At 49.2% G+C, this 24703-nt stretch overlaps 1 protein-coding gene across 2 annotated transcripts in view; it reads right to left on the reverse strand.

Moving 5' to 3' along the window:
• SMARCC1 (SWI/SNF related BAF chromatin remodeling complex subunit C1) overlaps positions 1-24703 on the reverse strand; it is a 1286593-nt gene that overhangs the window by 181704 nt on the left and 1080186 nt on the right. For both annotated transcript variants that reach the window (XM_069645843.1, XM_069645841.1), the window contains exon 25: positions 12957-13091. In XM_069645843.1, coding sequence (XP_069501944.1) covers positions 12957-13091 — 135 coding nt within the window. The remainder of the gene's footprint in view (positions 1-12956; positions 13092-24703) is intronic.

Here is a 24703-nt window from a genome sequence, read left to right on the forward strand (position 1 = left end):
ACGGCTTGTCCTTGGAAGAGGACTTGTGCTTGGACAGCATCTGGGACTTCCTCACAGAAGGCACCCCACCAACCGGCAGGCTCTCCGCAGACTGGGAGTTGGTCCTTCCCGAACCAGATACTGCAGTAGGGGCGACCTTCGTGGGATCAGATGCATGGTGATTCACCTTCTTTTGGATTCACCTGGGAAGGGGCACCTCAAAGGACCTCAACCTCTTTTTCAGAGGGAGCACACTCATGGGACTGGCCGGTCCTCAACCAGGCATGACTGCGCCCAGAGGCCTTCTCCTTGAGCCAAGCTACCAACCTGCGAAAGCAATCTTGCTTGGTGCTTGCCCGGAACGTACGTCGGATCTCACATCCGTCTTCATTGTGGTCCGGATGCAGACAATACAGGAACTTCGAGGTGCTGATCCTCGACATAAACGTTAAGCAGGCCACATTTCTCGCAGACCCTAAAGAGACTTCTCTTTCCAATGTCAGACATTGTTGAGGTGAGATGTAAGCTTCAAGCCTGTGCCCGTTGAAACTTGAGAAAATCCAACGATGGAACTACCTTCGCCGGCAACGGTTGGCAATGAAAGAAATTGAAGAAAAAAAACTATCCAAAGTTATCAAAAATATCAACCAAAAAAACAATACTCTAAGAGCAATGTGAGAGGACTCCAAACACTGAGTAGTAAAGTAAAAAAAATCGGAAGATGCCACCAGGGTGGAGCTTTGGGAGACTACCGTCATTGGCTGGGGGCAGACAGTGACAGTGATTGGTCATAGAGTAGACATGCAGTTTTCAGGTTAAAGCAAACTGGTTTCTTTTTTTACCAAGGATTACCAGCCTGACGACACAGAATATTCATGAGCATGTGAATCCATGCCAGACCCCATGCTGGAGAATAAATCATATCATCTGGTGGCTTAAGGAGGAATTGCATTTGGGGGTAGGGGAGTGAGGTTTCAGCAGTCCTCTACTCGTTTTGCTTTTCCCCTTTATTTTGGTGGTCGGAGAAACTTCTGCAGAAGACCCCCCACCCCCTTTTTAGGGAGAATTCTCAGAAATGTGCCAATGTTCTCCACCTTAGAGACCCCCAGCAACTTTGCTGGATTTTGAGGACTTGATGTTTTTAACCCGGAGAGAGTGAGACCCTTTCCCCCCACTCTCTCATGTATTTTAATGTGATTTTGAACATTGTTTCTCTTTTGGTTGTGGAGTCTGAAACTCCATAGGTATCATCTTTTACATTGTGTCACACGCACCTTCAGTGCAGTGGCACAGGCAAGTCTTCCAGATTTCCCAAAGGTTTAAATACATTCTCTTGGATAAACTACTGTTTCCAAGAGCAGTAAAGTGAAATTGGCTTTACTTGCATTTGTAACGTTCTAGACCCAGCACACACTATCTTACAATAGGGTGCTGGAGGGGCTACTTAGTATCCCCTTTTTCTAGCTTCTCATGTAACAATTTTATGTTACCCTTTCCTCGATGAATGGCTGGTGGCAGTGGTTTACTTTTAACTACCGTGGTGTGCATTTACCGCGGGCTGCGTTCGCAGCTGCAGTAAAGCATCCAAGGGTGCCATTTTTGTCAAAATGGCCAGGTCTTTTTTTCGCCATTTCTTTGTGGAAATGTCTTTGAGATTTAATTTGTGTGCCAAACCAGTTTTGGTCCCTTTGATCACTTTGCCTTTGGCGGGATTCACGAGTGAAGCCCGCCTGTGGCTCCAGGGTGTCTGGTGGGGGCAGAAGGGATGGAGGTGCCCGAAACTCCATGTGCGTAGACTCCTATGAGACCCAAATGCACTCAGTGGTGATTGGCCGGCTGACTGTCCTGCAAGGACAGCCACTCTGCTGGGTGACTGACAGCTGGGCTGGAATGAACGGGAGATAACTGAATAAAAGGCAAGGCTTTTGGCTTGGAAGGCAGAGTCGACCACTGGACGAAGGAAACTAAGAACTTGAAGAGGGCGCTTGCTGCAACTCCTGGATCATTGGTTTGCCTGGTGAAGCCCTGCCACTGTGCTGAAACTCCAAATTCATATCGACAGAGAAGCCCCTGCAAGGACGATGGGATGGGACCAATCAGCTCCAAAGTAAGCCACATGGACATTCTCGCAGAGCTGGTTGCATTTCCACAGAGTTGCTGCTGGAAACCGAAACACCAGGGAGAGGAACACCAGATTGTGTGTGTTGCTTTTAAGTTGGCCAAGAGCTCCATGAAGATCCTCCGGACTCCCAGGAAGCAGGACTGACCAAGCTTGAGCCCCCTCAACAGAGTGAGGGACCCCAGAAGCGAGGAAAGTCCATCTCGACAGCCAGAAACCGTGGTGTTGCTCTTTGCGTTAGTCGCGAGGAGCTGAAACACTGAAGTGCCACTTGTTTGAAGATTGCCGTTTACGAGCGGTGACCGTCCCATTGCAGTGCAGGAGTCCCCAGAAGTCCTCCCTCTTGTCCCCACGACTGAGGCCCAGCAATAGTGAGAGCTGCACACGAGTCATCTGTTCCATTTTTTCTTCAATACAAAAGGTACTGTAAAGTCTGAGAGAATTTACCTTTTATTGTAGAGTTGCTTGCATCTTCAACTACTCACAAGCCTAAACAGCTTGTGGCCCTATGTTGATTCTTCTTTTCTTCAAAGACTTCTAAAACATTGTGCAAATACTTTTTCTACTTACCTACCAGAAGTGCTTCAGCCCATATAAGACTTTTGCCCATTGACTTTGGCTTAACCCGTTATACTGAATGACTCTGCAAAAGGGATCCAAAAGTATTTGCCTGCTTAAGAATATTTGTGGTCTCTTGTTTGTTCTAATAACCCTGTCCTTTGTCCAAGTTCTAAGAGTATTCTAAATGCAAACAGTAAGATATTAATGCCCCCAGCACCCTAGCTGTTGAAGTCATCTGAGGGTGTAGGATGTGACTATGGGCCATGCCAAAAGGATCTTTACTGATTTAGAAACTAAGAGTGTGTAGTTTTGAAGTGTATTTGTGTGTTGCTTTTAAATTGCTCCCTTTTGAAGAAGGCTTATTCTAACTGACTGATAAATTAATAATTGTTTATTCAAGAAACCTTGTGTGTAAGTGTTTATCTGAATAATAGTCACTGTGAATCTCTGTGCAACTCCCCTACTGCTCACAATGACCCCTCTTGAGATAAGCCTGATTGCTTAACACGCTACCAACCTGTGTAGTACAGACTTATATCAAAGGTTGGGTTGCTATTGCCAGGAGGTCAGGGTTGTTGTAGTGCACCCAAAGGGTACTGCATCCAATCTTGCCTAATACCCACCCCCGTCACCTCTGTCACTACATCCCTTTTACTTTAAGGTATATGGTATTGCGTCACCCCATAAGGTGACAAACTCTCAGGCACAACATTTTTGCACTAGAGTAATTGTATCACCCTACACTGGTTTTCGGGTGTAGGCTGGTGGCAGCCAATATATAACTTGGGCTTCCGCAGGGGTGCAATCCAATTAATCGCAATAGTATCCCATTGTACCTTTATATGAGCCATTGAGTTTCTAATGGTTTTTAATATCCTAGTAACAGCCCTTTGTTCAGGGAGACCGCGAGACAGGCCTTAAAATGCCAGTTCTGCCCATGTGGACTCTTTGTGAGCCTAAGAAGCCAGCCACCTTAGTGGCTTGGACTGGTTTAGACCAAACCTTGGGCAGGCCACTACATTTCCTGTGGGGTTGGGACTGGATGTTTGGTGGTTTTGTAGCCCAACCTGATTGGCTAGCTGGCTGCCAAAACCTGTGTCTTAAATCCTTTCATGGGATTGGTGTGCTGGCGGAAGCAAGCCCCTAGTCAATGGAGCTCAGTGGTGCTGGATCTTTGGAAGGTGAGCATATCTGCTTACCTGCTTGAGGTTTTTCAACATTTCCTGGCATTGCTACATTTTTAGGCCCTCTTCTGGCCGGATGCAGTGGCCTGGGCATAGCTCTCATTTGGGTCTTTGACTGCTGGGTGTTAAATCCGAGATTTGCTTGGTCTAGCTCATCACCTAGGGCCAGGCTTTTCCATCCTGGTGCTGTTTTACCACATTCTCACCAGGTTATTTCACCTTGATTTTTGAGGTTTCCGCCACCTGAAAAGGTGGTGGGACTCCAACACACTAAATCTACTTGCCTGGCAGCCGCTAGTCAGCACCACCATTATCCTGCTGCAGGGCCCTTTTTGGCTGGTGTACTCACCACATTTGCCTGGGCCACTGGAGTCTGCCGGGTGCAGTTGTTAGGACAGTTTTTCTGAAGTCCAACTAAATGCTTAGCAAAACCATACAACTGAAACAGTACAAAACTCCACTCTTAGTATAAGGCTTTACCACTTGAGTATATGGCAGCTTAGACAGAGCAGCCAGGCTCATTTTAGGAGGTAGAGAGGGATGTAGGGAGGTACAAAGAACTTTTAGTATGCCAAGAGTTCAATATTACAACCAGAAGTATTATACAAAATAAAACTATTATAAATACAGTTAGGTCAAGTTAAATCCTTTGTCAGAGTCATAAACACATTATAAAATCACCACACAATGCTTTTAAAAAAAAGGTACACAGACCAAAGCATACACTTTTCTCAGAAAACGAACAGCATATCTAGGCAAATCAGATCGTATACACATTTAGTATAGGACACATCTATTCATTGAGAGTAAAACCATAAGTTACTTTCCGATTAATTTCAGTAATATAAGGGTAATAGACATTGGCAGTTGTGCAGTGACAGTTGAGAAACCACTTTGTAGACCAACTTGCAAGTATACTTTTCTGACTAGTGGAAACCCAATTCAAGGAACAGTAGAAACCTATAACCACATTCAGGATTAAACACAGTTATAGTAGTTGAGTAAGACCTTTTGTGTAATATACAAATCACAGTTGCTTTTCAGGTCAGTGGAACACAGGCTAAGGTAAGCAATAACTAACTTATTTTAGGATGGCACACAGCTATCCAGGGTAAGTAAAACCCATATACTTTGTAAAGGAGCTACCAGCAACTTGAAGGTAGGTCTAAGCCCAAGACGGTTTTAGAATCTGTGTAAAAACAGACCAGGGAAAGCAAAACCCAGTTGTTGAACTTGCACACTAATATTCTGAAAGAAATAGTAAAGTGAAGCCAACAACATTACTTTTGGGAAGAGGCACAACCAATTCACAGGTGAGTAAACTAAGGGACAAGTTACTTAACTGTAATTGTTGTTCTCCAGCATGGGTCTGGCATGGACTCACATGCTCATGAATATACCCCTGTTGTCAGGCTGGCAATCCGCGGTAAAGAAAAAAATCAGTTAGTTTCATTTCTGAACTGTCTTTCTCCTAACAACCAACCACTGAGCTCAGAGTCACACTGCCCCCAGCCAATCATTGCCCTCTATGCAAGCCCCTCCTCTGGCAGCCATCTTCAGATTTGGTAGCACGTAAAGTGGCAGTAGATCCAAGAGAAGAGCCACAGAGGGGTAGGCAGGAGGGTTCGCATGTGAATACATGCCAGACCCATGCTGGAGAACAACAATTACAGTTAAGTAACTTGTTCATTCTCCAGCATGGGGTCTGGCATGAATTCACATGCTTGTGAATAAAGAATACATAGCAGTACAAATGCACAACCACCAGGCTCATCTTCAAGCAAACCGGTTGCGCAGCACTGCTTGGCAGACTCTGGACTCCACCCTGGAATCCCTGTCGATGCAGTAGAATTTCGTGAAGTTGTGTCAACCTCCACGTTGCAGCCCTGCAGATGTCTAGCAGGGGCATCCCAGACAAACAACCATTGTAGCAGCGATTGCTCTGGTGGAATGGGCTCTCGGACATCCAGGCAGCGGTCTGTTTGCCAACCGGTGACAGTGGGAGATACAGCTGGAGAGCCACCTGGAAATGGAAGCCTTGTAGAGGGCCTTCCCATGGTTCACAAGGCCAAAGTTCACAAAAAGTAGAGGTTTTCCCACTCTAGCCACATCCAGCGAGTGCAAAGTCCTTTCAGCCGGCGACGAAGGTGTTGGAAAAAACACTGGTAACACCAAGGGCTCGTTTAGATGCAAGTCCGTCAGGCCTTCAGGTTCATAGACCCTGGATTGTGGTGAAGAATGGCGCCTCCTTCCCTGGCGAGAAGATCCGCGACCACTGGCAGCTTGACTGGCAGAGGCGCTGACATGCTGAGAAGGTCCGGATACCAGATCTGCCTCGGCCACGCCAGTGCGACGAGGATCATTCGGCACCGGCACTGTTTGAGTTGACTGATGACTCGAAGTAACAATGGCAATGGAGGGAACGCATACAGAAAGAGGCCTTCCCACGGGAATACGCATGCGTCCCCCATGCTGGGGAAACATGCTGGAAAATCTCTGGCACCTGGTGTTTGTCGTCGTCGCAAGCAAGTCGATCTGGGGATTGCCCCATCTGAGGACAGGTTCTCCACTAGGTCCTGCCGAAGTTCCCAGTCATGGCAAGAGCGAAGCTCCTTGCTCAGGAAGTCGGTGACCGTGTTGTTTACTCCTGCCAGATGAAACGAGATAATGAACATCCCCTGGGCGACAGCCCAGTGGCCTAAGTCCTATGCCTATTTGGAGAGCGCCGGCGACCAGGTGCACCACTGTCTCAGGATGTAAAACATTGTGGTGGTATTGTACGTGAAGACTTGCCCCACCTTTCCATTCAGGGATGGCAGAACAATTTGAGGGCACAAAACACCGCCGGTAGCTCCAGAACGTTGATGTGCAACATCTTCTCCTCCGGCAGCCACAGGCCTCTGGTGTGAAGACTTTCGGTGTGGGCCCCATCCCTCCAGGGAGGTATCCGTCGTTACCGTCTCCTGATGTGGTGGGGCCTGGAAATCCATGCCCCTGGTGAAATGAGAGCGCACGCTCCACCATTTTATCCCCCGACGGAACCCCTCGTCGAGAACAACCTTGTATTGGAAGCTTCTGGACACCTGAATCCAACGGGTGTAGAGGAACTCCTGCAGTGACCGCATCCATAGCCCGCAGTCGGATGAGATAAATGTATGGCAAAATCATGCCGAGCAGCGACTTGATGGTCCTCACCATGGCGATAGTCTGAGCAAGCAGCCGTTGCACCTTGCCCAGGATGGCCGCCACACTCTCCTCCGATGCGGACGCCAGACAGGACACTGTGCTGAGCCTGGATCCCAGAAACAGCGTGTCGTGCAATGGAGTGAAGCAGGACTTTGCATAGTCCACCGAGAACCCCAGATCCGACAGTAGGAGGATGGTCCTCACTGTGTGGTCGACTGCGATGTCCTTCCAGCTGGCCGGGATGAGCCAGTCGTTCAAGTAAGGGTAGACGTGGATCCCTTGTAGGCGTAGATGCGCCGCCATGCACTTGGTGAAAACCCTTGGCGCAGACTTCAATCCGAAGGGAAGGACCTTGAATTGGTAATGCTGCCCCTGAACGACGAAGCGCAGAAACTTGCAGTGTCCCTTGTGAATTGTGATGTGGAAGAACGCATCCTCCAAGTCCAGCAATGACAGAAAGTCTCCCTCTTTGAGCTGTCACAGCACGTGCTGAAGGGTGACCATCCGGAACTTTAGAGACTTGATGTATTTGTTTAGTCGACGGAGGTCGAGGATGGGCCTCCAGTCCCCGGTCTTCTTTTTCACAAGGAACTACCTCGAGTACACTTCGGAGCCGCTTTGGGATGAGCTCCATCGCTCCTTCCTTTAGCATGGCCCGCACCTCCAGCAGCAGCTGAGGGATGGGTTTTCCTGCCAGTATTCGAGTACACTTCAGTTGAAATTCCAGGGTGTGTCCGTGGGGGAGAAAGTCCAGCACCCAACGGTCGGTGGAGATGGTCTTCCACATGCTGACGAAGTTAACCAGCAGGCCTCCCACTGGGGTGCAAGGGTGGGGGGCCGACGTCACGGCCCGTTCAATCTTGCTTGGACACTGAAGGGCCGCCTTGGGGTCCCTGGCGACGGCCTCCTCCGAAAGCCTTGGAACGACCCCTGTTTTCCTGGGCCGAGGAGCAGGAGGGCTGATGGCAAGAAGAGGAGCTCCTGACGAAACCTTTGGAAGATCCTTGGGACTCATCTCCCGAGGGCCGAAAGGACAGCCGTCGCTTTTTATGTGCCCAAGGCACATGCCGTCTCAGTCTTGATGGTCTGTAGAGACTCATCTACAGCCTTCCCGAAGAGATTGTCTCAGTCGAAGGGCATGTCCAAAACCCTTGTCTGAATGTCTTGACGAAAGTTGGTGGCCATGTTGCCCATCTGGCGAAACCCTGTGTCTGCGATATCCATTGCCACTGTGATTGCGTGGTCCGACGCCACCCCGCCTTCCTGCAGAATTTCCAACGCCTCTGACCTCTTGTGGTCATGGCGGAAGTCCAGGATGGGAGTGGTCTTGAACCACAGCTCTCAGTCGTAGCACGCTGCGATGGCGAGGGCGTTGGCGGCCTTGCTGGTACTGGCCGCAGAGTAGATAACCCGTCGCCTCATGGCATTTAATTTCTTCCCCTCGCTGTCCAGAGGGATGGACGCTGCCGAGGAATAAGTGCCCGACAACGACTTCTTGCGGCTGCTGACACCACAGAGTCCAGCAACGGTTGGGCCTGCAAGCACTTGGGCGCCGAGGTCGGCACCCTGTTCTTCTCAAGGCGATCCCTCTGCGCCGGGGCCGTAGAAGGGTTTGTCATGAGACAAGCCTTCGTCCCAAATGTCATCTAGGAGTGGGACTGAGAGGATGGTCTTCCTCTTTGCCTCGCGGCGCTGGTACAAGAAGCCCCCCTCCTCTGAAGCGAGCTGGAAGAGCTTGGAAGCTCGAGATCATCGCATGAAACTAGCCTATCTAGTCCGGCGGAGAGGATCTGGGAGGAGGCAACGGGAGGTCCCACCCATCCCACTGTCCTCCATGCCCGTCGTCATATCGGGGTCCGTCTCAACCCTCGGTGTGGAGGGGGGTGTTAGAGAGGAGGCAGCGAGGGGTGGCAAGGAGGCAGAGTCTGCCTCTTCCTCACCGGAGATTCCTCTGTTGCGGGAGGTACTGCTGGCACAATGGGCATCCTTGTCTGTATCTCGGAGACCAGAGCATGCAGTGCAAAGAATGTCCACCAAGAGGTCTTTAGGCGGCAGCTGAGGCAGAATAGGAAGATGGGACGCAGCCAGGCGCCCTCGTCGCCCTGCGGTACTCAGTCGCCTTCCTTGACTGTATTGTCGTCGACCTTCGTCTGCGCCCTCATTGAAGGCCCTGTTCCCAACGTTCTCCTCATGGATGGTCTGAAGGTAGATGAGCTGCTCCTCTGAGGAGATATCCATGCCCTGGAGGACCTCCACGCCTCCCCCGCAACCCCCTCTTCGTGTCCAGAGGGGACAGTCTCTGGGAGGTGACCGGCATCATCTTCTCTGGGAGGGACACTTGCCTTCAGGGGGTGCGCCCTTCAGATCCGCCTCAGCGGCCTTCGTGAGGGACACCACCACCCCCTTCATGGAAGGCTGGGCCTTCGTCGGGTGTGCCTGCGCCTTAACTGTCAGGACCGGTCCCTTGTCCTGCTTGGCCTTCTCCTTAGGGGGAGGTTCAGCACCCCAATCCCCCTTGGCCTTGTCTGGCAGGTCGGTTTTGGGGTTCTCCTTGAGTTTCCGCGGATGGTCCGACTTCCTCTTGGACGAAGATCCTGAGCGTTGACTGAAGTTGCTGGAGATGTCTGACGCGCCCTGGCCGCCAAGGAGCCCGCCGCAACGGTGTTCCCGAGGGCAGTGGACTCTCAGTGCTTGGCCTTCTGTTGGACCCCCCCGCAGGAGGGGCGCCCTCAAAGGTCTTAGAAGCCCGCTCCGCTTTCTTGGAACTGGGAAAGGCATGCTCCTGGAACCCACCCAGAGCAGGGGCCTTAGCCTGTAGCCACTCTTTCAGCCACCTATGCCGATCCTTCAGCGTGCGAGCCGTCATCTCCTGGCAAAAAGCACAATCTTCCTCCTTGTGCGTCAGGTACAGGCACTAAAGGTACTGGGAATGTTTGTCATCCAAGAAGACATTCCATAAACAGAAGTCAGAGCAAAGCTTGGCAATGGGAGTTGAATACTGCTTCTCCTCCAACAAGGTCCACGCGGAGCAGGCCTGAAGAATCAACTGGAAGCCTCCACGAATAAACGACAAAATCCCCCCTTAAGGGGTGCTGAAGAATCCGAAAAACTGGACCCCATTAATCGGAAAGTTGATCGATGGAGCACAAGGCTCGATTGATCGAAAATTAGAGTAAAACTCTTTCAAAGGTGAAAAAACGCAGTAAAGGCTTTAGAGGCAACACAAGGACTCCCAACACTTGAATGTGCAGTAAAAATCTGAAGATGGCTGCCAGAGGAGGGGCTTAGGTAGAGGGCAGTCATTGGCTGGGGGCAGTATGACGAAGAGCTCAGTGATTGGTTGTTAGGAAAAATACAGTTCAGAAATTTACCGAGGATTCACAGCCTGACAGGAAATATTCACGAGCATGTGAATCCATGCCTGACCCCATGCTGGAGAAGGATAGTATTATTGACACGACCAGTCAACGTCCCTTTGAGTTTCGAAAACAAATCATGTAATACTCTGACTAACACTAGATGTTGGTCTATGCATAGCATGTGATCTAAGCAGATACACAAGCCTCAGATATATATATATTCACGTGATCAAGCGCTCAGTATAGCGCGAAACGCGTTGTTTGCAGGCTGCCCTGCCTAGGCGTCCTGCTGTTTTGTCCTGTATGTATGTGCTGCTTTGTACGTTTTTGTGCCTTGCATTTTGCATTTGGCCTTTTAATAATCTTTTTGGATTAATATTAAAAGACACCAGTAACTTTCAATGCTGTGTCTCTGGTGTTTTTTTTCGACTCCCCACAGAACCTGGCACTTGTTTTGCTGTGCCTGGGGCGAGTGCGTTTTCATCTCTTCCTCCTTTTTCTATATATATATATATATATATATATATATATACACACACACACACATATATACATACATACATATACACACACATATATACATATATATATATTTTTTTTGAGGGCCCCATTCCCAACTATGAGTACCGGGCAGACATCAGGAACGGACATTCCCTACACTCCACGGGTCGCATCACCCTCATGGGACTGCTGAATATCAATAGCAAGACAGAGCTTCACCAGGACAGCAGCAGATGTTGGTCGCCAGGCCACATTCAGTTGGGTCTCTGTTCTCTTCACGGGTAGCACAGCTGTACAGGATTCTTGGATGCTTCAGGTTACTCTAGGATCTCTGTAGAATGCATGTATGGGTCCTCTTATTCTAAAAGCCAGGTAAGAGCGGAAACTCCCAATAGCAGGAGTAGCCACACACACCCCCAGCAGTGGCACAATCAGGACCACTGGCGAGAACATTCATGCATACCACTCTGACAAACAAACAAGTTTCTGGATTGGTACCAGACAGTCCCAGCCCACATCCAACCAGCAAAAACACATATCCCTCCAGAAGCCCGCCAAAAGCTCCTGCTTTCCCAGGAAGTCCATATAAGGATTTTCCTGGCCTCACAGGCCAGGAAGAAGGCTAAAGAAAAAGATGGCAAAAGAACAAGCGAAAAACCATGTGGCACGGCCATGTTTGGACACTAGCCACAGTTAGAAGCCAAACATGGTAAGGCTAAAACGAAAAGCACCAAAAAGACAGTATAAATCACTGCTGCAACCAGCTTGTCCATTTAGCGCACCTATAGTAACCAAATATCCTTTGAGTGTTAGTCTAGGCCAAAACAAAAAGTGTACCCCATTGTACTGCATTGTAAGATGCACTGTACAATGATAAAAGTTACCACAAGTGACAAGTTACTAAAGGTAGTAAAGTCACAAGACTAAGGGAAACAATGTTTACCATTACTGACAGCCTGAAGGACAGGTCAGTTTCACCATAACAGATGAGTAAAAGACAGTGTAGTGAACCTTAAGGCTTCAATGCACTGTAGAAAGTACAGGTCAGGATAAAAGCAAAAAGTTTGCGGGTCCATAAAAACGGAAGGAAAGGTTCAGTAAAGAACATCTTTCCCAACACCATGTTTTCACAGTAAAAAAATAAAATGTGATTAGTTTTGATATTAAAAAATCTAAGCAGCATTAGTCGTCACAGTTCTGAAAATGCAAGAAGATTGCACCAGTAAAGTTTCTTCAGGTGGGCACCATGTTTTTTCAGTAAAAATAAAAGTGCCATCCAATTTGTGGGTTAAGTGCATTTCTCTTAGGTCGAGTAGATAAACTAAGTTACTCGACCTGCAGGTCTTAAGATTTGTAGAGGTCTGAAATGTAGATACATGCAGCAAACCAAATCTCCTAAGCCTGCCTTACTGCTCATGCTACCTTGCAAGCGTAAAAAAGCCTTGCTCAAACTAGTTTGGCATCTTGAAACTCTCGCAGTGCTGCATTTGAAAATCCCTCCCAACACTTTTTATCCAACTCTTTTTAAAATATTTATAACATGCCCATAAGTCCTCATGACAGACATAAGACTAAACAGGAAACTGACAAACAGGAAAAGAAAGGAACTGGACAGGCTAATGTCAGTGCAGAAGAGGGAGAGTAACTCAATTACTTCCAGGAACAATAACTGGCTGTTTGAATCTGGAACAGAATACCTGCGTTAGGAGGATACTAGCGCCAAGCAGCAAGGTATCTTAACCATATGGAACTCAGGAGGATAATTTAAATCTCCGAAGCAACGTCAAGACTAGTACTCAGAAAAAGTAAGGTTGCTAGTGCAGTGATTTTCAAACTTGCATAGCCTCAAGCCAGCGACATAGGATAGAACACTGTCTCAACCCCACAGAGTCCACTCTGTTTCACCAAAAGCACACTCGAGTCAACAATGTACCCAACAAATACACAATGTATTAATAGGGACGTTACATTTCCAAGTAACCTTGTAAACCAATCAAGAGCATAGCTTTATAAATGAACTCACAGTTTGCATGATATTTGAGAAAATGCAAGAGTCCTGAAACATACCGCCTCTTTCTCACGGTCCATGATGGTCTCTAGCTCTTCAAAATGACGAAGCTTGATCTCTAGTTTCTTCATTTGAGTCTCCACCAGGAGAGCCACAAGAGACTTAATCTTTCTCTCTTCCACAGCTGCTAGATGCTGAAAGTACATTAGAGACAACTTTATTAGCTTTTGTTTCAACTTCCATCAACTATTATATTGCAACTTATTAGTCATGTTAAAAAAGGATATTTTTCACCCTGTGCGGGCTCCTCGTGGGATCCTTGAAGACTCCAAATAAGTGCTCACAAGCCTACTTTAACTTAAAATCCTAATTCACAAGCAGAAAACTCTCCACGAGGGCAATATTCATTCTGTAACGGTTAAATGTTCGTTGTTGGATACCTGACAGATATTGGGAAGGTGTGAAAGCCTTGCTGTTTGTACATCAATGTTAGTGAATTCATAGAGTCTCCAGTGTTTTGCAGCATCTGCAGCTTTTTGGGGTAAGGGTACAACCACTGGAAAAGGAAGAAGTGAATTTAGATAAAAAAATATCTTGTGCAAAGGTGTGATAGTTTGCTCCCTCTAAACTTTGAGGTGGCCATAAACTAATCCAGGTATGCATCTAAAGTAATGATTTTCATTGAAGGGGCAGTGCGCACACACTCTAGGTGTGCAGGCATTTCAAAACCTATTACACAATCAGTTGCGACTGGGATGCAAAGTTGCGGTGGCATGCGGAGGAATGGAAACTATCAACATGGAAGGTGGTCGAAGCATGGCAGTGCTACTTCTCATGTAATCTGCTAAAATGGATTTCTAGAAACTGGCCTGGTGGACAGATTTTAGAAAGCCACCAAAGCTATAGTGAACATGTAACTCGGATGAGCCAAAACCCAATAAAGCTAAACATGGAGCACAGTCAAAGCTCTTCTGAGGAGAGTGTGAGTGGGCTCAGGGGCCCTCTGAGTCCACACAATTAAATTGAGAAAGGAATGTATACAAATATAAATATTTATTCTAGGTCTTTTACACACACTAAAAAATTCAATTAGCATGTGATTTAGCACAATACTCGCATATATTCACCATAGGTTCTTAAAATGCATTCAAATGAAATAATCAACACTGGAAGTAAGGAACAAGTTCGTTATCTTCAACTGTGGAGGCCTGTATGGCCAAATGCTGCAACTGACCTGGCGCTGGCATCCAAGCAGTAGTGCTTGCAAAATGCTGATGGGGAAGCCCAAGTAGTCGCCTTGCTGATAGTCTGCCATGGGACGGAAAGTCACAGCCATGGCCTTGGCTCCGATGGCGTAGGCGTGCAGGTTTGCTGGCAAAGACCTGTGCTGCCCCACATATGCCTCATTGATGGCCATTACTATCCACCTTGCTATGGAAGCCTTGGAGGCTGGACAGCCTGGTTTTGACCCACCAAATGTAAACAAGGCATCCGATTTACAGAAGCTTTTTGTCCTGTCCAGATGAAATCTTAGAGCACGCCTGACATCCAGACAGTGCAATACCTGCTGAGCCTCATCCTTTGGATCTGCAAAGAATATTGGGAGTACTATCTCCTTGTTAAGGTGAAGAAAGAAAGAACCCTGGGGAGAAAGGCAAGATGCGCCCTAAGCACCAACTTGTCCCGATGAAATGTGGTATAGGGCTCTGAAGCCACCATAGCCTGAATTGTGCTGATCTGGCATGCTGATATAAGGCCAACCAACGGGGCAGTCTTGATCGTAACCAGCTTAATGTCTGCTGATGCCATGGGTTCGAACGGTTTGTGTGCCAGAACGCCCAACACCACGTCAAGGTCCCAGACCGGATGTGGACGTTTAATAGGAGGATATAATCTGGTCAGACCCGTCAAGTGCCTATTAACCACCGGATTGGAAGAGGAGAAGATGTAGTCTCCAGCATTTTTGTAGGCCCCTATGGCCGCCAGATATGTAAGGCAGGTGTCTACCTGCACACCCTAGTGAGCCAGATGCGCAGAGAAGGATAACACATCGTCCAGTGAGCATGTCAGCGGATCAATCTTGTTGGTCTTGGCCCAGTGGCAGAACCTGGTCCCTCTGCTCCTGTACCGACTCCTGGTGGCGTTGCTTCTTGCCCCATGTATGATAACCAGGTTGTCCTGTGACAAGTGTAGATGCTTCATGGTGACCTGTTCAGGAACCAAGCTGCCTGGGCTAAATTCTGCAGAGAGGGGTGAACAACTGTGGCCCCCCCTCCCCTGCTGTGAGAGTAGGTGGCCTGGACCAAGCGGGAGGTGCACTGGAGGTTGGTCCGATAGTTGGAGGAGCTCTGAGAACCAAGGTCTTGCCGGCCACCATGTCACTATAAAGATCAGTCGAAGGTGCTGTGATTCCCTGACCCTGCAGAAGACCCTGTAAATCAGAGGAGTGGGGGAAACTCGTATGCATGCATGCCGTTCCATGGGATCTGCAACGCGTCCCCGAGATATCCCCTGCCTTGCCAGAGCCAGGGAATGCTGTTGCACAGGATCTGCAACCTGTCTCAGAGACTGCCACTGCCTTGCCAGAGCCAGGAAGCAAACTGAGGGCACTGCCTGCTGTTCATGGTGGCAAACCTTAGGGTGGCCCCACCTGTCTAAGATCCCCCTCAGGACCGCTTTGTTCAACTGCCACTCGTCGATCCCCAGCCTGCTGAGCCTGTCTGCCTCCAAGTTGGACTCTCCCGGCAGGTGGAATGCTGATAAATAAATGCTGTTCGACAGTGCCCACTCCCAAATGCCGATGGACAGCCTGCCGAGCGGAGGGGACCTGGTGCCTCCCTGCTTGTTGACATAATACACTCAAGTGGAGCTGTCTGGATGCAGACTGACTTGCCGCTGACAATGGGGAGGAACGCTTTGAGGGCCAGCCAGATGGCCATCATCTTGAGCCAGTTGATGTATTCCAGCTGTTCCTGTCATGACCATACTCCATGGACAATGGTTGTCCAGTGCAGCCCCCCCCCCCCATCCCTCTAGGGACTGATCAGTGGTAAAGGTGGTGTCCAGAGAAGGCTGCTTGAACAGTCTGCCCGCTAAAAGATTGGTCTCTGAACTGCACCACTCCAGGTTCAGGTGTAGGTGCTGTGATATGCCGACTAGAGCTGCCTGGGAGCCGGTATCCTGATTCCAAGAGGTTGAGAAATGCAGCTGCAGGCTCCTCATTTTGGGTCTTGTGTGTGGCACAGCCAGGAGACAAGCTGCAATTATTCCGAGCAAGTGCTGGTACCACCATGCGGAGGTTACTGGTCTGCTGAGAGAATGCCCCATGGCCTTCCTGATTGCAGTGATCTTATCTTCCGAGGGGTAGATCCTCTCCTCGCTCGCATCCCCCAGGAAAGTTAAGGACTGAGTGGGAAGCAACTACAACTTCTTGCGGTTGACAGAAAAGCCCAGATCGTATAGCATGTGCATGCGTGCTGAAGCTGTGCGGTGTACTCCCTCTGGAACGCCGCTCGGACAAGTCAGCCAAGTTATGGCTAAAGGTGGTGGCTCTATGCCCTGAGCAGAGCTACCACCACATTCACCAACCTTGTAAAGACCCTCGGGCCGGCTTAGGGCCCAATGGGAGGACCTTGTATTGAAAATGAAAGCCCATGGATCCTGAAACATACAAAGCAACGATGGGCTGCCAAATTGGGACGTGCAGGTAAGCATCCTTCAGATCCAGGGAGCACATCCAGTCTCCCCCACAGTGTCTTGGCTAGGAGTGCTAGAGTAATCATCTTGAACTTTTGAAGGGGTATGGAAAGGTTCAAGGAAGAGGTCTATAACTCCTCTCAGGCCAGCCTGGTTCTTTTGTATGGTGAAAATCCTGGAGTAGAAGTCCAATCCTTGCTGGGACTTCTTCCACTGCCTGGCGCTCGACGAGCGACCGAATTTCCACCAAGAGAGTTGCTGTCCCAATCTGTGGGAGTGGAGGAGAGGGTGGGATCGGTAGGTGATACCCCGTGGACACTACAGTATCCAGAGGTCCGAACTTATGATGCCAAAACTTTGCATGAAGGGCAAGCCTGCCCCCCACCTGAGACACATGGACCTGAAGGGGCGCGTCATGCCTGCTTTCCCTCTGAGGCTTTTGCAGGGGAGGCACACTGAAAAACGCCCTGACCCCCCCCCTATGCCCCTTGTGTTGTTTGCGCTGGTGCTGATTCGGAGAACTGTCAGGCTACCTAGACCTCAGATCTTGGAAACCATGAACCCGCCAAAACGCCTGCCCCTTGTTGGGAGCGTTGATGCAACTGGGTGTACGTCTTGGGCGTGGACTTCGTAAGGATAAAGACTTGGCATTTTGTGAACTGTTTTTCTTTTTATATAGCTCATCGGTGGTGGAGTGAAAGAGGTCACCACCCTCGAATGGAAGGTCCAATTTGTGTTCCTGGACGTCTCAATGGAATTTAGTAGCCCGAAGCCAGGCAGTCCTATGTCCGTGGCGATGCACATGGCCCGGCTAGAGGCGTCAATGTGGGCCATGGTGGACTCCATGATGTCTTGAGCCACTGTTGAGCAGAAATGCATTCAGTACCCTCTGGGACCACCACACACAATTAGGACTACAGATGTAAGCAAGAACAACCTTTGGTATAAGTCTGTACCACACAGTTTGTTGGTAGTGAGCTGAGCAGCCAGGCTTATCTCAAGAGTGAATGTGAGCAGTACAAGCACTTACACAAAGGACTTTCAATCACAGTGGTTCAAGTAGACACATATACTCAAGGTTTTTTGGTAAAACACGTATTAATTTATTTACGCAATCATTTATAAAACATTTCACTAGAGGAAGACAACTTCATATTATAGACCAATACACTTCAATACAAAGACAGTTTGCGCTCCGTTGAAAAAGGAGCCAAATGGCAGTTCAGTTACTTAGCAGTGAACAAAAAGGACAAAAGTAAGTAGAATAGATTATATATACTTTCTAGGCAGTGCAAATAGTTTCAGTTCACCAGAATAGTTCAATTCAAGTCAATAGGCCAGGCCAAAGTCAATGGGCTAGTGTTCTGGATAGGAAAGAGCAGTTCTGGTATCAAACGGTAAAGTCTTTGCAAAAGTTCTCAGAAGTAGTTTTGGCGAAAAAGAATCATTTGTGGGGTCACAAGCTGATTAGGCCTGCAAGTTGGGAAAGTTTCACAAACTTTCTCAGCGAGAGTGGCGTTCTCCCAATCGGGTTGGCACAGTACCTTTTTGTGAAGAAAACAAATGTTGCTGAATTCGTGGTTCCTGGCAGTTCCTGTAGCTCTCGCTGTTCCTGAGCCTCAGTCGTGGGGTCAAGAGGGAGGACGTTGGGGGACTCCTGCAATGCACGGGATTGTTGAAGAAAGCAAACAAAATTGAGTCACTTCAGTTCCAGTAGCTGTAGATTCAAGAAGGAAAGGGTAGCATTTGATTGCTACCTGAGTGTTTAGACACAGGGGATACTATGTAACCCCTCCAGCACTCTATTGTAAGATGGTGAGTGCTGGGTCTATGAATTTGGAAGAGACTAGTAAAGTCAATTTCACTTTACATTCTCTGGGAAACAGTAGTTAATCCCAGAGAAGGTATTTAAACCTTTGGGAAGTCTAAAAGACATCCCTGTGTCACTGCACTGAGGGTGCTGTTTAACACACATGAAAAGATGATGCCTTATGGAGTTATCTAAAACTCCATAATCAGAGAACACAAATGTAAAACACACATCCAAACACATGAAAGAGTGGGGAAAAAAGGCTCACACTCTTTCCAGGTATAATAATCAAGTCCTCAAAATCCAGCAGTTGCTGGGGGTCTAAGGGGAAGGGAATTAGCACATTTCTGGGAATTCTCCCTAACAGTCACCAATTTAGTCTCTGCTAGTCCAGCTTTGAAACGTGCCTGGCACTGCACCGGGAGTTGTGGATGCAAGTCGGCTATTTCCCGCCAAAGACTCTGGTTAACAGCTGCCAGCATGGCATCCGCGTTGGACTGACGAAGATGCAGCAAAGCGTTGGAATAAAGCTTCTTCCAGTACGCCTCCAAGATCATCTCCTTGCCTAGCAGCTCTGAGGACAAGGTGGCCCAGGACAACTGAGGCTTTGAGCAAAGTGACGCTGCAGCAATCACCGAAGTGTGTGGTTGAGGGTGTGCCAACAGCAAGAGTGAATCCCCCCTGTCCCTGATCTCATCCCCAAGGATGGCACCATCTGAGGAGATCTCATGAGAGTCAGGAACTTTTCAAAGAACCTGTCCTCAAGGCCGGTGGGGTGGCAGGTGATGTTGACGGGGTAGCGGGCAGCTGCTGGGGCTGGTGCATACTCTGTCTAGTCGGTCGCAGGGTAAGCCTGCCCTGCGAAGCTGATGGATAAGATATAGGCCACATACCTGGTTGCCACCAATCCCACCTTGTAACTCGTTCTCCCACCTGCTCCATTCCCTGGGGCGGTATCGGATGAGCAGGCATTCTGACTGGAGCGGTGTCCTTCGTGTCGAGCTGCGTGCCAAAGTCTTGGTGCTTGGCTCACTGGGCCCGGCCTCGTCCATGACTCTTGGAAGTGGAGCATGAGATCTACCCTGCACCTCACGACGGGGCCTGGTAGGGAACACATTACTTACCTGTAACACTTGTTCTCCAGCATGGGTCTGGCATGGATTCACATGCTCATGAATATTCCCTGTCAGGCTGAAAGGGGCCCCTAGGGGTCCCTTATGTCTATGGAAACAAGGCGAGTCACCACACACGATAGATACGCCAGACACGAGGTTGTATTCCCAAAACTAGGTTTTATTGCAAAGCAAAAAGTCTCAGTTGGCCAACTCGGTCTCACGCCCCGCGTCGTGTATCGCTAGACCTCGAGGGACACAAGAGAGTGAATTACGTACATCAGTTACATATATACAAAATGCATATCAAACAATCAGCTATGACATGTTTAACACCTCCCTTTTTTGGGTTTCTTTGAACTCAGTGTGATGGACACTTTCGACAATTAAGACACCTTCAAATATCTATTCTAGCAACAATATCCAATTTGTAAGTGCGGAGGCATCGTTCAGTTGTTGAACAGAACACAGTGCTTCTGTTTTTGGAAGCGAGCTACATACGGGAGAAGAGTCGCTATCTATGAGGTGCTATTCGTGTCACGGAAGCAGACACGCTCTAACAGGGCTCAGTAAAGGGGGGCCGTAAGAAGAGCATAATTCAAGCCTTCAGCCGCTTTATTCTAAACATTCTACCATATAACGAGACTGGCTGGCAGCTGCGAAATGATTAAATGCCCTGGAGCTCTGCTTCAAGGCTACATTCGGGAGAGAGCCGGGCATTTTTCCTGGCGCTGCCTACGTTGTGTTTCAACAAACTCTTGTTATCCTCGCGGCCCTGCGGCCTTGTCCTTTTACTTGCAGACAACAATGTTTTACAGTCGAGCAGTGTAAGCAGAAAATGTACTGCGAAGCAATAAGAACAGAAAGCAATGACCAATGGTTAGAAAACAAAATGGCGATTGTTACATCAAAATGACCGTTCATTGGCAAATTCGGAAACCTATGTCTGTCATATCGTGCATGAGACGGTTGGCCCACGGCCATCAAAATACGTTTGCTGTTACATATGAGAGGTATCCATTTTTCTAGACTGACAAGGCTGGAAATCCTTGGTAAAAGAAAAAAATCAGTTTGTTTAATTTCTGAACTGGCTTTCCCCTAACAACCAATCAACTGAGCTCTGGGTCATACTGCCCCCAGCCAATGACTGCCCTCTACTTAAATAACCTCTTCTGGCAGCCATCTTCAGATTTGCTAGCACGTCAAGTGGCAGTAGGACCAAGAGAAGAGCCGCAGAGGGGTAGGCAGGAGGGTTCGCATGTGAATCCATGCTGGAGAACAACAGTTCTAGGTAAGTAACTAGTGAAGTCAATTTCACTTTACATTCTCTGGGAAACAGTTTATCGCAGAGAAGGTATTACTCTGAATGCCATTTTGCTCCTCTTTCAAAGTAGTTTACGTACAGTGTAAAGTACTGAAGTTTATTTTTCTTTGATATAGATTGCCCCCTTCTAGTGAATGTTTTATAACTGAAATAAATTAATAAGTGTTTTACCAAGAAACCTTGAGTGTAAGTTTATTTGAATACCTGCGATTGTAGACCTCTGTGAAACATCATTACAGCTCACATTCCCTCTTGAGATGAGTATGGCTGCTCAGCTCCGCTACCAAAAACTGTGTAGAACAGACTTATACCAAAGGTTGGTTTTGCTTACACCTGTAGTCGTAGTTGTGTGTAGTGGTCCCAAAGTGTACTGCATACTAACTCTTCCTAACAGTGATGGCCACAAGAAAAGTGGTTTTCCACGACAGAAACTTGAGTGGAACAGAATGCATAGGTTCGAACGTGGGTCCCATGAGCCTAGTAAGTAACACATTGAGCTTCCATGCCGTGGCCAAACTCCTTGACTAACCGGTGCAACCACAAGGAAGGTCATCCTGGGGATCTGGTGTAGCGTGAGCCAGCCCCGATTTAGCCAACGACAGCAAATATGGAAGTACCTTAGGGGCCGTGATTCTCAGAGGGTCGATCCTTGGGAACTGCACCAAATAGCAAATCTCTTACACTTGAGTCTGTAGCACTTCAAAGTAGACGATGCTCTAACCTTGGCAAGAAGTTCCTTGCAGTCCGCCCGGAGATCGTAGCCACCGAATTCTAGCGCTGCAGGAGCCAGGCCTTCAGATTCAGGGACCCTGCATCGTGGTGAAGAATGGCGCCTCCTTCCCTGGCGATAAGATCCGCGACCACTGGCAGCTTAACTGGTGGGAAAGCTGACATGCTGAGAAGGTCCGGGTACCAGAAATGCGACGAGGATCATCAGGCACCGTCTGAGTTGACTGATGGCTCGAAGTAACAACAGCAACGGAGGTAACGCATAATTGCCCCATTTGACGAAAAAAGGTTCTCCACTAGGTCCTGCCAAAGTTACCACTCGTGGCAAGAGCAAAGCTCCCTGCTTACAGAGTCAGCAACAGTGTTCCCAACTCCTGCCAGATGAAAAAGAATGAGGACCATCCCCTGGGTGACGGCCCAGGGCCATAAGTTCTGTGGCTCTTTGGAGAGTGCTGGGGATCTGGTGCCCCCCCGTTTCCTGATGTAAAACATTGCGGTGGTATAGTCTGAAGACACGCACCACTTTGCCCCTGAGGGACGGCAGGAACGATTTGAGAGCCCAAAACACCGGTGTGGGCTACCCATCCTTCCAGGGAAGCATCCGTTGTGACTGTCTCCTGGTGCAGTGGGGCCTGAAAATCCATGCCTCCGGTCAGGTGGGAGCGCATGCCCCACCACCTTATCGCCCGACGAAACCACTCGTAGAGTGCGATCCTGTCTTGGAAGCTTCCGGACACCTGGCTCCAACGGTCATCAAGGAACTCTTGCAGCGGGCACATCTGTAACGTGCAGAGCCGTATGAGGTAAATGCATGATGACATCATGCCGAGCAGAGACTTGATGGCCCTCACTGTGGCGATCTTCAGAGCCAACAGACGTACCTTGACCAGGATGGCCGCCACCCTCTCTTCCGACGGCGACTCCAGGCATGACTGTTGAGCCGGGATCCCAGGAACAGCACGTCCTGCGATGGAGTCAAGCAGGACTTTCCATAATTCACTGAGAACCCTAGATCCGCCAGTAGGCGGACGGTCCTTGCTGTGTGGTCGCCGGCAATGTCTCTTGATCTGGCCCAGATGAGCCCGTCGTCCATGTAAGGGTAGACGTGGATCACTTGCAGTCATAGATGGGCCACCACCAGCTCCAGGCACTTGGTGAAAACTCTGGGCGCCGACTTCAGCCCAAAATTAAGGGCCTTGAATTGGTAATGCTGCCCCTGCCCCTTGCGGTCCTTGACGACATCGTCCTCCTCTGAAGGGCTTGGAGCCGCCCCCGAAGATCAGGTAGAGTAGCTTCCTGAGGACCGAAAGGACGGCCGTCGCTGCTGTAGCGTGCCCAGGGCACATGCCATCTCCGTGTCCGCCTTGATGGCCTGTAGGGACTCATCTACTGCTTTCCCAAAAAGATCGTCTCCATAGTGCTTGTCCAAAACCCTGGTCTGGACCTCCTGTCAGAAGTTGGTGGCTTTGAGCCAGCCCCAAATGGCGAAGGAAAATGCTGTTGCCCATCTGACAGAACCCCGCGTCCGCGATGCCCGTGGCCACCGTGATGGCGTGGTCCGACGCCACTTCGCCCTCTTGAAGAATCTCCAAAGCCTCTGACCCCTTATCGTTGAGAAGGAAGACCATTAGAGGTGCGAGCTTGAACCACAGCTCCTGGTCGTAGCGTGCCACGATAGCGAGGGCGTTGGCGGCGTTGATGGTCGTTGGCGCAGAGTAGATAACTCTCATACCAATCGCTCAGCTTTCTCGGATCCGGGAGAGGCATGCTCCTGGGAACGACCCAGTGCAGAGGCCTTGGCCTGCAGCCACTATTCCAGCCGTTTACGCCCGATCCTTCAAAGTGCGTTTCAAGAGTTCACGGCAAAAAGCACAATCCTCCTCCTTATGCGTTGGGTACAGGCAATGGGAAGGAACAAGTTACTTACCTGTAACTGTTGTTCTCCAGCATGGGTCTGGCATGGATTCACATGCTCATGAATATTCCCCGTCGTCAGGCTGGGAATCCTCGGTAAAGAAAAAACCAGTATCAGTTTCGTTTCTGATCTGTCTTTCGTAGTAATAACCAATCACTGGTCTCTGCGTCATACTGACCACAGCCAATGACTGCCCTCTACCTAAGCACCGCCTCCGGCAGCCATCTTCAGATTTGGAAGCACGTGAAGTGGCAGTATGACCAAGTGAAGAGCCGCAGAGGGGTAGGCGGGAGGGTTCGCATGTGAATCCATGCCAGACCCATGCTGGAGAACAACAGTTACAGGTAAGTAACTTGTTCCTTCTCCAGCATGGGGTCTGGCATGGATTCACATGCTCATGAATAAAGAATACATAGCAGTACACACATGCACAACCACGGGAGGTGGCAAAGGCTCAACATTAAGCATCACATCAACTCAACATTAAGCATCTTACCTCCTCACCAGGCTCACCTCAGGCGAACAGGTTGCGCAGCACTGCTTGGCCGACCCTGGACTCCTCCCTGGAATCCCGGTCGACGCAGTAGAATTTCGTGAAGGTGTGCGTCGACCTCCACGTAGCAGCCCTGCATATGTCCAGCAGGGGCACACCAGATAGGAACGCCATGGTAGCTGCGATCGCTCTGGTGGAATGGGCTCTCGGACGGCCAGGCAGCGGTCGGTTTGCCAACCGGTGACAGTACATGATACAGCCGGAGAGCCATCTGGAGATGGAAGCCTTCGAGAGAGCCTTCCCCTGATTGACAGGTCCAAAGTTCACAAAGAGTAGTGACGTCTTCCGAAAACCCTTCGTGCGGTCCACGTAGAACTTCAGCGCTCTAGCTACATCCAGCGAGTGCAAAGTCCTCTCAGCCGGCGACGAAGGCGACGGGAAGAACACAGGTAACACCAAGGGTTCGTTGAGATGGAAGTCCGACGGTACCTTGGGCATGAAGGAGGGGTGCGTCCTGAGCACTACCCTTGTGTCGTGGAAAGTCAAGTACGGGGCCTTGCAGGAAAGGGCCTGGATCTCTCCCACTCGTCGTGCGGAGGTGATGGCCACAAGAAAAGCTGTTTTCCACGATAGAAACTTCAACGGGGCCGAGTGCAGAGGCTCGAACGGAGGTCCCATGAGTCCCTTCACCGGCGGGAACGATCTGAACAGTCCCTTCATGAACTCT

Source organism: Ambystoma mexicanum, chromosome 2p (assembly GCF_040938575.1).
Source record: "Ambystoma mexicanum isolate Mex_15411 chromosome 2p, UKY_AmexF1_1, whole genome shotgun sequence".
NCBI lineage: Eukaryota > Metazoa > Chordata > Amphibia > Caudata > Ambystomatidae > Ambystoma > Ambystoma mexicanum.